Source organism: Ranitomeya variabilis, chromosome 4 (genome assembly GCF_051348905.1).
Source record: "Ranitomeya variabilis isolate aRanVar5 chromosome 4, aRanVar5.hap1, whole genome shotgun sequence".
NCBI classification, from domain to species: domain Eukaryota; kingdom Metazoa; phylum Chordata; class Amphibia; order Anura; family Dendrobatidae; genus Ranitomeya; species Ranitomeya variabilis.
Window position 1 is genome coordinate 597,011 of NC_135235.1, and position 13,531 is coordinate 610,541.

Below are 13,531 nucleotides of genomic sequence, written 5' to 3' on the forward strand. Positions count from 1 at the left end.
TATTTCAGTTTCATATATCTAATAACTGTTGGACACACTAATGTTTCTGCCTTGAAATGAGGTTTATTGTACTAACAGAAAATGTGCAATCTGAATTCAAACAAAATTTGACCGGTGCATAAGTATGGGCACCCTTATCATTTTCTTGTTTTAAATACTCCTACCTACTTTTTACTGACTTACTAAAGCACTTTTTTTTGGTTTTGTAACCTCATTGAGCTTTGAACTTCATAGCCAGGTGTATGCAATCATGAGAAAAGCTACTTAAAGTGGCCACTTGCAAGTTGTTCTCCTGTTTGAATCTCCTCTGAAGAGTGGCATCATGGGCCCCTCAAAACAACTGTCAAATGATCTGAAAACAAAGATTATTCAACATAGTTGTTCAGGGGAAGGATACAAAAAGCTTTCTCAGAGATTTAACCTGTCAATTTCCACTGTGAGGAACATAGTAAGGAAATGGAAGAACACAGGTACAGTTCTTGTTAAGGCCAGAAGTGGCAGGCCAAGAAAAACATCAGAAAGGCAGAGAAGAAGAATGGAGAGATCAGTCAAGGACAATCCTCAGACCACCTCCAGAGAGCTGCAGCATCAACTTGCTGCAGATGGTGTCACTGTGCATCGGTCAACTATACAACGCACTTTGCACAAGGAGAAGCTGTATGGGAGAGTGATGCGAAAGAAGCCGTTTCTGCAAGCACGCCACAAACAGTCGGCTGAGGTATGCAAAAGCACATTTGGAGAAGCCAATTTCTTTTTGGAAGAAGGTCCTGTGGACTGATGAAACCAAGATTGAGTTGTTTGGTCATACAAAAAGGCGTTATGCATGGCGGCAAAAAAACACAGCATTCCAAGAAAAACACTTGCTACCCACAGTAAAATTTGGTGGAGGTTCCATCATGCTTTGGGGCTGTGTGGCCAATGCCGGCACCGGGAATCTTGTTAAAGTTGAGGGACGCATGGATTCCTCTCAGTATCAGCAGATTCTTGACAATAATGTTCATGAATCAGTGACAAAGTTGAAGTTACGCAGGGGATGGATCTTTCAGCAAGACAACGATCCAAAACACCGCTCCAGATCTACTCAGGCATTCATGCATAGGAACAATTACACTGTTCTGGAATGGCCATCCCAGTCCCCAGACCTGAATATCATTGAACATCTGTGGGATCATTTGAAGAGGGCTGTCCATGCTCAGCGATCATCAAACTTAACTGAACTGGAATTGTTTTGTAAAGAGGAATGGTCAAAAATACCTTCATCCAGGATCCAGGAACTCATTAAAAGCTACAGGAAGCGACTAGAGGCTGTTATTTTTGCAAAAGGAGGATCTACTAAATATTAATGCCACTTTACTGGTAAGGTGCCCATACTTATGCACCTGTCAAATTTTGTTTGAATGCAGATTGCACATTTTCTGTTAGTACAATAAACCTCATTTCAAGGCAGAAACATTACTGTGTCCTACAGTTATTAGATATATGAAAATGAAATAGCTGTTGCAAAAAAAACAATTTTTATAAAACATTAAGCTTAAGATTAATAGGGGTGCCCAAACTTTTTCATATAACTATCCATCATATGGAGTAACCATATACCTACTTGGAACGGGAAGTGTAAGTAAAACCAAAGTCTACAATGCATAGTCAAGGGGGAATAATTGGAACTTGCAGCTTGAAACGACGAACCTTTGGTTGAGAAGCTGATGGTGAAGCCGGGGAGGGTTTTGAATGTTCTTTGAGGCCTAATTTGGTGAGGCAACTGTCAGCACAATCAGGAGAAAGAACTGAGTGAACCATATCTAGGTGGGTGAATATCAGCTTGAATTAGAATCTCCCGCGGTATTTGATGTTTTAGAGCGGAGGATTTCCAAGTATGGTTTCATTGCCCGTCTTTTTGCGGTTGTAGTAGGAGCAAGATCAGGAAAGCGTTCGTAGGAATGGCCTTGAAACTTCAAGGGAGCTGAATTCCTTGCCGCTTGTAGGAGCTGCTGCTCTTCTGTTTGGTAGAAATGTAGTTTGAGGATAATGTCCTGTGGCGGACCATCTTGTTTACGCCTACTCAGAGCTCTGTGAATACGGTCAATTTCAAGACGTTCTGTAGAAATTCCGGGTAAAAGCTCTTGGAACAGAGCCATCGCCGTGGATTGGAGGTCTATGATGGAATCAGGCATCCCCCTAATACGAATGTTGCATCTACGGGCACAATTTTCAAAGTCCTCCAGTCTGTTGTTGAGTGTAAATCTCATCGTGGAGCATCTCTATTTCCTTTTCGTGGGTGGAGAGGGTTACAGAAGTGGAGTCCATCCTATCCTCGAGGTCAGAAGTATGATTTACCAATTCTTTAATTTCTTTGGAAAATTCTTTCGTTAACATGTATGACATTTTAGATAATTCCAGTCCATCCTGCACTCTGAGCTGAGAGCAATGCTGCTTGGTCTAGACATACAATGTATGAAATTGTAGTTGTAGAAGCCGTTATCATTTGAGTCGGCACCGTCTGGTACTGAGGAATTAGACGATTCAGACGGAAAGTTACCTCTAGAAGGCACGGTAAGGTTTAGTTCTGTTAGTGAAGAGGACTTATGGCAAGGATTCACAAGGTTGGTTTTCCAAGGCCATGTTAAGCAATATCTCTAACAGGATGTGGGGGCAAGTTTAAGACATTTCAGAAGTCCCAAAACTTAGGACCAAATGGACCCAGTACAGTTAGCTTGCTTAACCCCTTAATCCCATTGGACGTACTATCCCGTCAAGGTGACCTGGGACTTAATTCCCAGTGACGGGATAGTACGTCCAGCACGATCAGCTCTGCTCACAGGGGGGAGCGCGGCCGGGTGTCAGCTGACTATCGTAGCTGACATCCGGCACTATGTGCCAGGAGCGGTTATGGACCGCCCCGGCACATTAACCCCCGGCACACTGCGATCAAACATGATCGCAGTGTTCCGGCGGTATAGGGAAGCATCGTGCAGGGAGGGGGCTCCCTGCAGGCTTCCCTGAGACCCTCGGAGCAATGTGATCGCGTTGCTCCGAGGGTCTCCTACCTTCTTCCTGCAGGCCCCGGATCCAAAATGGCCGCTGGGCCGCATCCGGGTCCTGCAGGGAGGTAGCTTACCAAGCGCCTGCTCAGCAGGCGCTGGTAAGCCAGGAGCCCTGCTTGTCAGATCGCTGATCTGACACAGTGCTCTGCAAAGTGTCAGATCAGCGATCTTACACTATAACATGATGCCCCCCCCCCCCCCCCGGGGCAATGTTCTATAGTAAAAAAGAAAAATGTTTGGTTGTGTAAAAAATAAATAAATAAATTCCTAAATAAAGGAAAAAAAAGACATTGTTCTCATAAGTACATTTGTCTTAAAAAAAAAAAAAAAAAAAGTACACATTTAGTATCGCCGCGTCCGTAACGACTCGACCTATGAAACTGTCCCACTAGTTAACCCCTTCAGTGAACACCGTAAAAAAGGCAAAAAAACGCTTTATCATACCGCCGAACAAAAAGTGGAATAGCACGCAATCAAAAAGATGGATATAAATAACCATGGTACTGCTGAAAACGTCATCGTGTCCCCCCAAAATACGAGCCACCATACAGCGTCATTAGCGAAAAAATAAGTTATAGTCCTCAGAATAAAGCGATGCAAAAATAATTATTTTTTATATAAAATAGTTTTTATCGTATAAAAGTGCCAAAACATAAAAAAAGATATAAATGAGGTATCGCTGTAATCGTACTGACCTGAAGAATAAAACCGCTTTATCCTTTTTACCAAACACGGAACGGTATAAACGCCTCCCCCAAAAGAAATTCATGAATAGCTTGTTTTTGGTCATTCTGCCTCACAAAAATCGGAATAAAAAGCGATCAAAAAATGTCACGTGCCTGAAAATGTTACCAATAAAAATGTCAACTCGTCCCATAAAAAACAAGACCTCACATGACTCTGGACCAAAATATGGAAAAATTTTAGCTCTCAAAATGTGGTAACGCAAAAAAATATTTTTTGCAGTAAAAAGCGTCTTTTAGTCTGATGGTTGGCAGTCATAAAAATCCGCTAAAAAAACCCGCTATAAAAGTAAATCAAACTCCCCTTCATCACCCACTTAGTTAGGGAAAAATAAATTTTTTTTAAATGTATTTCTATTTTCCCGTAAGGGTTAGGGCTAGGGTTAGGGTTTGGATTACATTTACGGTTGGGATTAGGGTTAGGGGTGTGTCAGGGTTAGGGGTTGTCAAGATGCTGAACATTTTTTACCTTTTGTGCATTACTGCCCTTTTCCAAGATGGCGTCTTTGGTCTCATGTGCGCTGTCTTCCTGCTATAAAACTCCACCCCAGCCTTCAGTCTTTGCTAGAGTATTCTGCCTTGCATCCAGCTCCTGACCTCTGATTACTCCCTGGCTATATACCTGCTCCTGTGAACCTGTGTGGTGATCCTGCTACTCTGCTCTGAGTACCTGCTGCATACACCAGTTTCCAGTAATCCTCCTTCATCTGCTGCTCGTGTTTACTTCCACCTGCATTTGCTGGACTTGTAAGCTGCTTCTGCTCTGCAATAACCTGAGACTATTAACCAGGCCTCCCTGGTTGAGCTAAGATATGATTTGAACTGCCTTATAAGCTTATCTATCTGTTTGGACTAAGACAAGGATTTATTCGTGTCTAGTATCCTCAAGAATAACTGCTTCATAGACTTTCTGCTTGATTGCATTTTCCTCTGAAGTTTCCTATAGACCGCTAAGCTGCGTTTAATATTTACACCAAGTGTTGTGGATTTGAGTTTCTCTCTGCACCTGTTTGAATCACCGTGTGATAATATAGACTTTACCACTTATAAAACTGTGTCCTGTAGTTGTCTTGTTCCACGCAAAGTCTCCTGAGTTATCCCCTATAATTATTACAGGGGTGTGGTTAGGGTTATGGTTAGGGGTGTGGTTGGGATTAGGGTTAGGGGTGTGTTTTGGATTAGGGTTTCAGTTAGAATTGGGGGTTTCCACTGTTTAGGCACATCAGGGGCTCTCCAAACGTGACATGGTGTCCGATCTCAATTCCAGCCAATTCTGCGTTGAAAAAGTAAAACCGTGCTCCTTCCCTTCCGAGCTCTCCCGTGCGCCCAAACAGGGGTTTACCCCAACATATGGGGTATCAGCGTACTCAGGACAAATCGGACAACTACTTTTGGGGTCCAATTTCTCATGTTAACCTTGGGAAAATAAAAATTTGGGGGGCTATAAAACCATTTTTGTAGGAATAAATGATTTTTTATTTTCACGGCTCTGCGTTATAAACTGTAGTGAAATACTTGGGGGTTCAACGTTCTCACAACACATCTGTTTAAGTTCCTTGGGGGGGTCTAGGTTCCAACATGGGGTCACCTGTTGGGGGTTTCTACTGTTTAGGTACATCAGGGGCTCTGCAAATGTAACGTGACGCCTGCAGACCAATCCATCCAAGTCTGCATTCCAAATGGCGCTCCTTCCCTTCCGAGCTCTGCCATGCGCCCAAACAGTGGTTTACCCCCACATATGGAGTATCGGCGTACTCAGGACAAATTGTACAACAACTTTTGGGGTCCATTTTCTCCTGTTACCCTTGATAAAAATAAAACAAATTGGAGGTGAAGTAAATTTTTTGTGAAAAAAGATAAATGTTCTCTTTTTTTAAAAAAAAACATTCCAAAAATACCTGTGAAGCACCTGAAGGGTTAATAAACTTCTTGAATGTGGTTTTGAGCACCTTGAGGGGTGCAGTTTTTAGAATGGTGTCACTCTTGGTTATTTTCTATTATATAGACCCCTCAAAATGACTTCAAATGTGATGTGGTCCCTAAAAAAAAAAAAAAAAATGGTGTTGTAAAAATGAGAAATTGCTGGTCAACTTTTAACCCTTATAACTCCCTAACAAAAAAAATTGTTTCCAAAATTGTGCTGATGTAAGGCCGGTTTCACATTAGCGTTTTGAGGAGCTGCGGACTTCCTCCGTGAAGCCCCGCCCTCGGCTGCACCTCCGCCACTAGCTCCGCCTGCTAATGCATGCAGCCTGCGTACATATCTTTAATATTAGGTACGCAGGTCGTGCCGCTGTATGCGGATGCTTCCGCATGTGTCATTTTGACGATGCGGCGACCAGCGTAGGACGCAGCTTGTAGCAATTTTTTTTCTCAATCGTCAAAGCGACGCATGCGAAAGCATCCGCATACAGCGGCACGACCTGCGTACCTAATGTTAAAGATAGGTGCGCAGGCTGCATGCAGATGTAGGCGGAGCTAGCGGCCGAGGGCGGGGCTTCATGGAGGAAGTCCGCAGCTCCTCAAAACGCTACTGTGAAACTAGCCTAAAGTAGACATGTGGGAAATGTTACTTAGTAAGTATTTTGTGTGACATATCTGTGATTTAAGGGCATAAAATTTAAAAGTTTGAAAATTGCGAAATTTTCTAAATTTTCGCCAAATTTCTGTTTTTTTTCACAAACGCAGGTAATATCAAAGAAATGTTACCACTATCATGAAGTGTAATATGTCTCGAGAAAACAATGTCAGAATCACCGGGATCCGTTGAAGTGTTCCAAAGTTATAACCTCATAAAGGGACAGTGGTCAGAAATGTAAAAATTGGCCTGGTCATTAACGTGCAAACCACCCTTGGGGGTAAAGGGGTTTAGTACGATGTAGTAATATGGCAGCTGAAAGAGTTTAATAGGATCTTTAAACAAGTTGATGGCGTAAGTGTGTCGCCACAAGGTCAGGCAGCTGTATTACTTAGTATGGATCTATTTCAGGGGTGGGGATCCTCGGGGCCATTTACGGCCCTCGATTACCTTTTTAGGCCCCCCGAGCAGATTCTCAGGGGGATATAAGGCAGAAAATGGTCCAGAGGGGGAAAGAATTGGTGATTACAGACTGAGCTCTGGTGTCTTGCGTCCTCTCTTCCTGGCTATATATTACAATTTTATAATATTCAGTGACCAGTCAGCAGTCTTCATTATGAATAGCTAATCAGAGCACCACATAAACGGCTGCCCACAGCCCCGCCCAGAAGCACGAGCCTATCATTAGCTCAAAACTGAAAATAAAGATTCCACAACAACCACAAGATGGATTTCATCACCAGGTATCCTTGTAATCAGTATAACGGCGCGAACCTGACACTGTCTGTAGGTTACTGAGCACAATGCTGCTGAAAGGTTCCAGTCCCAGGACACAGATGTAATGGGCTTGCCAGAGGTGAATGTGACAGTCACCGGAGCCTGTTTTTCTTTCAGTGACATGGTGTCCTCTCTGCTGAACCCTGCAGTCTGTATGGACACCCAGGAGGAGCAGCGTTCACACAGCCCCCCCACATCGCTCGTACCCCGGATTCACGCCATATTGATCCGTAAACTTCCGCACACAAATCCAGTAATCCCGAGCTCCATGGGTGAAACTGAGGAAAGCAAGTGTAAGTAATGGCGGACTGACATCCCCCTTCTATATCTTCAGCTTCACTGCACCAGATGTATCATGTGTTTCTCCTTTTCTAGGTGTAGAAAAATATTTAGAATTGAGTCCTCAGTGGTTGATACCTTTTTAATGGCTAACTGAAACGATGGTAGAAAATTATAAGCTTTCGAGACTACACAGGTCCCTTCATCTGGTATAGACTAATAGAAATTCTGAAGAATTACATATTTATGCACAACACGGCACCGAAAAATGCCATAGATGAGACAGGTGACGATAAGCAGAATTACCATTTATGTGAGTGATAAACAGTTAAATCCATAAATATTGGACCAGTTCAAAGAACCAAACCCCAATAAAACATTCCTTATCTATGTTATAGTGACCCCACATGGTCTCAGGAGCAAATTCTTTAGTTGATGTAAAAAGACATAAATCCATGCGACACATCAATTCCTACACTGAGTGTGTCAAAGGTCGTCATCAGTTTATATTCCCAGACTCTTCCGTGTCTCTGAGATTTGAAGTTACCTTTTAATACAAGTAATTTCATGTCCATAATGCTATGATCAGGGAGACAAAAATGTTTGGCCACAGGTAGATCCATTCTTTTTTTCTCTTATTGTATGGCGATGAGAGTTGATCCTTGTTCTCAGTTTCTGCCCTGTCTCCCCCACATACAGACCCCCAGTTGGACATTTAGTACAAATAATTAGGTACACCACATTAGGAGTGACGCAGCTGAAAGTACCTGGTATCTTGTGGTCCTGATGTGAATTAGGGATCTTTATCTTGTCCGTGGTCATTATAAATGGACAGGTTTTACATTTTTTTTTTTTTTTTTCTGGTTGCAAAGAAAGGTACCTGCAGCTGTTGGAGAGGACAGGGAGCTTCTGACAATGATGCTTCTTAGATTTGGGGGCTGCCTAAAACACAGTAGTGGGGGGTCTGGAAAAATGGATTGTAGTCGGGCATCTTTTTGTAGTTTATAAAGGTTGTAATTTCCGTCCAACTTCCCTTAGCACCTCCAGATTTGGATTGTAGGTGACTACTAGAGGCACCCGGTTATTTTCTTCTTTAGCTTTGTAATGTAGCATGCGATTCCTTGATATTCTAGTTGCTCTAGTCATTTGGTTTTGAATTGTTCTTGGATGGTAGCCCCGATTCAAAAAGGTGTTCATCCCTATCCATGGGGTTGGAACATATACGATTGTCTACAGCCAAGCCATCAGATACAGTTTTTTTTATGTTTTGGATGGAAACTGTCCCATTTAAGGTATTGTTGGACGGTCCATTGGCTTCTGATACAGGGATGTCTTTATTTCATTGTTTTGCAGCTTAATGATGGTGTCCAAAAAGTTAATTTCAGTGCAGGAGTAGTTGAGTGTTAAGTTGATGGTAGGATGAAATTGATTAAACTGTTCATGGAACGTCTTTAGCTGTGGCTCAGACTCCGTCCAGATGATTAAAATGTCATCAATGTAGCGGTAGTAGGCCAGAGGCCTGATGGGACATGAGGACAAAGTTGCTCTCAAGCTTGACCATGATAAGATTTGCATACTGTGGGGCCATTTTACTTCCCATTGCTGTGCCAGTCTTCTGTAGATATATCTTGTTGTCAAATTCAAAGTAATTGTGGGTGAGGATGAATTTTATAAGTTTCACCACAGAGTCCGCATCAGTCCCTGTGTTTTCCATGAAGAATTTGCAGGCATTTAATCCATCCTGGTGTGGGATATTGGAGTACAAAGAGTCCACATCCATGGTGGCCAGGATGGTTCCTTCTGGTAGAGGACCTATTGCTGATAGTTTATTCAATAGGTCAGTTGTGTCCTGAATGAAGCTGGGTGTATCCTTTACCAGTGGTTTAAGAATACCTTCTACCCATCCAGATACCTTCTCAGTAAGGCTGCCCACACATGAAATTAATTTCATTAGTCTATGCCTGATGAAGAGACCTGAGTAGCCTTGAAAGCTTGTAATTTGCCATCTTTGTAGTTAGCCGTTGAAAGGTATCAACCACTGAGGACTCTAAATTCTAAATATTTTTCTATCCACTGGCTAATACGGTACCAAGATATCTTTCCTGTTTCTAGGTGTATCCAGTTTCATGTCCGAGCTGCCATCGGTGAGGTGTGAACTATTGGGGTTCTTTACGCATGCTCTAATGGGTGATAGTCTGGCCGCGCAGTACCTCGTCCTCCACCTCATCTCCACCGTGTGAGTATTACTGAACAGCCCCTCGTGTCCTCTGCGCATGTTATACGTGAGGCTGAGCACCTAAATCTTGCTGACGCATAGATATGTGAATAACCATGTTAGGCGAAGCTTGATCTGCAGTGGTCCTGATGTTGCTTCTCTTGTGGGGCCTCCAACATTGCATAATACAAGATCTGTACAGTTTTTTGGGAAGAATATAATGTGCAGTCAGTGATGGTGTAAATGATCTGTGTTGTATGGAACATAACTGAACTCACTGGTGGGTTGGCGAGGGCGTGGCTTGGTGGGATGTCATGAATCCCACTCGTCCCGCTGCTGCACTTGCACTGTTCCATAAATTTTTTTTTTTTTTTCCCCATGAAGGTTTCTGAGGTCTTCTCAGGACTGTCACTATTTGTATAATCTGTAGTGTTGTGATATTGGTTGTCCACAAGGACAATAGGTTCCTTAGTAACTGTTCCTGTCATGGCTCTCTGGACAGATACAGAATTTGTAGACCGGTGAAGTGTGCACTTTCTATTCTGACCTCCTTTCATCCTCTGATCCTTAGATTCTTCTGTTTCTCCATCGCCACCTTGGCAGACACAGGACCGTGGGTGTATGCTGCTGCCGCTAGGAGGCTGACACTAAGTAAATAAAAAAGGCTTAGCTCCTCCTCTGCAGTATACACTGCCCACTGGCTCCGGATAATACCAGTTCGTAGCAAAGCAGTAGGAGATTAACAAGATTTAACCGTAGGAACAATATGTCAGAGACTAAAATACTTATCATAGGCAACAAGCCAAAACAAGGGTGGGTGCTGTGTCCCCCAATGAGTGGCTCGGAGAAAAGGATTTTACGGTGAGTACACAAAAATCCCTATTTCTCCATTGCCACATTGGTGGACACAGGACCGTGGGACGTCCAAAAGCAGTCCCTTGGTGGGAAATAACCCAACAGTGTAAACTTATGGCACCTGCTCTCTACAGGTGCGCTACCGCTACCAGTTCTTGCTTAGTGTCCGTAGGAGGCACACTGTCTGTTTTTTTTTTGTTTTTTGTTTTTTTTTTCAGGCGTTCTTATATTTATTTTTAACTTTGCGCAAGAAGATGAAGTGGGCAACGGACCCTTTTAAGGGGGCTGATCTCCCCCGAAACATCAACAGGCGAGTTTACTCCCCATACCCTTTCCTGTGACGTGGGATGTTCGGCCGTGGACTAGCCCTGTGAAATCCTAGGGGAGTGAACCCTTAAAATACAAAGAGGCCACCTTCCCATGAGCACAGTCTGGCCGCCCTCCCTCTGCACCACCACTGAAGGACAGCGGTGATGCAAGGAGCTTCCCAGTCCCTCTCCACCTCCCCATTAAGAGGGCAGTGGATCGAGGTTGACTGCACTCCCCCCCCCCCCCCCCCCCCCCCATACCTCGCCTGAAGAGGACCTTAAGCGGTGAGCCTAGGGGGGGGGGGGGGCACTGCTAATTTAGTTCCCGGCTTCGGCCTTAGCTCGGCCCACAGCTCGCGTCACGCGTGACAGCCCACCCACCGGTTCAGCGCTTCTCGCACACTGCAAGAAGCTCCCCACAAACTCGGCGGCCATCTTGGACAACGAGGAGCCTCAACGCCACCCTCTCCCCCTGGTCTCGGTGCGGCATCTGGACACAGGACCTGGGTAGGTGCGCTGCACGCTGACACAGGCCCTCATACTCCTGCACAGTGCTCCACTTTACTAGCTGCACAGGTGCTCCACAGCCCTTCACAGAGGTTATCAGACAACATGTCTCTGCCTAAACACAAAAAGGCTGCAAAAACAGTGTTCTTCACTTCTTGCACCTCCTGTCAGGCTGCGCTACCAAGCGGGCATACTACTCCGCTCTGTAATGCTTGTGACCCTAAATGCTCTCGGGAGCCCTCCGCCGCAAACAAGCCTGTGGTGACCAGTCCCCCTGAGTGGGCTTTGTCACTTTCGCAATCTATGGCTTCTTTGACTAAAGCTATAGAGTCCCTCCGGGATCCAACCAGGAGCAGGACCACTACTCCGCCTATTCAGGAAGCTTCCCCTACTGCTGCGAAATTGTCAGGACTCTGAACATTTTTTACCTTTTGTGCATTACTGCCCTTTTCCAAGATGGCTTTGGTCTCATGTGCACGGTCTTCCTGCTATAAAACTCCACCCCAGCCTTCAGTCTGTGCTAGAGTATTCTGCCTTGCATCCAGCTCCTGACCTCTGATTACTCCCTGGCTATATACCTGTTCCTGTGAACCTGTGTGGTGATCCTGCTACTCTGCACTGAGTTCCTGCTGCATACACCAGTTTCCAGTAATCCTCTTTCATCTGCTGCTCGTGTTTACTTCATCTGCATTTGCTGGATTTGTAAGCTGCTTCTGCTCTGCAATAACCTGAGACTATTAACCAGGCCTCCCTGGTTGAGCTAAGATATGATTTGAACTGCCTTATAAGCATATCTATCTGTGTTTGGACTAAGACAAGGATTTATTCGTGTCTAGTATCCTCAAGAATAATTGTGCTTCATAGACTTTCTGCTTGATTGCATTTCCCTCTGAAGTTTCCTATAGACTAAGCTGCGTTTTATATTTACACCAAGTGTTGTGGATTTGAGTTTCTCTCTGCACCTGTTTGAATCACCGTGTGATAATATAGACTTTACCACTTATAAAACAGTGTCCTGTAGTTGTCTTGTTCCACGCAAAGAGTCTCCTGAGGTATCCCCCATAATTATTGCAGGAATCTTCAGCCTGCAGGGACCGCTCTCACTCCTAAGCACAAGCGGCCATTTAGGGAGCCCGTCCGTAGCTCGTCCCCCAGGCCCTCTGGTGCCTCGGCGTCCTTTAGCTCCGCTTCCCGCTCTCGCTCCCCAGGCACCTCTTCCAACCAGGACTCTGATCCTGAGTCTGATGGGCCTCTAGATCTGGAGTCGCCAGGTTATCAGAGCACTATAGATAGTCTCAGAGGCCTTCAACCAGTCCCTTCAGGTTGATGAGGAACCGGCGACCTGCAGTACGGATAATTCGGTGTCTTTTCAAAAGGGCCAAACGTACTCCTAGGGTGTTTGCCAATCACCCGGAGTTCCAGGACATAGTCCAGCGACATAGGGAGCGTCCAGACTAACTCTTTCAGGGCCAGAGATCTCTGGAGTCCAAATATCCTTTTTCTCCTGATCTCCTATCAATGGACAGAATCCCCTCCTGTGGATCCTCCTGTCTCACGTTTGTCCTCTAAAACTATCCTATCCGTGCCGGACGGATTTTCTATCAAAGATCCCACAGACCACCTAGTTGACAGTCTCGCCCGTTCAGTTTTTTTAGGCTTCAGGCTCTGCACTCTTTCCCTCCTTCGCTGCTACCTGGGTAGCCAAAGCTGTGACTTCTTGGGCAGACTCTCTGCATAAGGCGCAGACCTGTTGAAGCCCTGCTTCAGCGCGAAACGATCGTCGTCACTCCTGCTCACCTCCTCACTCCTGCACTCCCCCGAGCCGTGAAGACGCGGCTATGAATATGCTTCAATAAAAGATTGGACCACACTTCCTGGTGAGTGCTGCCGCATTTTTTTCTTGGTTTCAATCATTGTTCCACTGTTTCCATGCGAGCACCTCCAGTTCTGACGTCGGACTTTCCGTTCACATTACATGTGAACTTACTTGAGATTACTTGGTAAACGCTTCACTGGACGCGGCAAACTGCTCTGCACTTACGGCTTCAAACTCTGTGGCGATTAGGAGAGCGCTATGCCTGAGGAACTGGCGAGCGGACTCCGTATCAAAAAAAGTCCCTGACGTCTCTGCCATATCTTAGTGGCCTTCTATTTGGTGAAAAGCTGGATAAACTGATTTCAGACGCTACGAGGGGAAAAAAGTACTTCCCTTCCCCAGCAGAGATTCA

The 13,531-nt window shown here is 44.8% G+C and overlaps 1 protein-coding gene across 2 annotated transcripts in view; it reads left to right on the top strand.

Annotated features, from left to right (window-relative positions):
- MCMBP (minichromosome maintenance complex binding protein) overlaps nt 1-13,531 on the top strand; it is a 188,196-nt gene that overhangs the window by 94,473 nt on the left and 80,192 nt on the right. For both annotated transcript variants that reach the window (XM_077257882.1, XM_077257883.1), the window contains exons 9-10: nt 7,257-7,432; nt 9,531-9,654. In XM_077257882.1, coding sequence (XP_077113997.1) covers nt 7,257-7,432; nt 9,531-9,654 — 300 coding nt within the window. The remainder of the gene's footprint in view (nt 1-7,256; nt 7,433-9,530; nt 9,655-13,531) is intronic.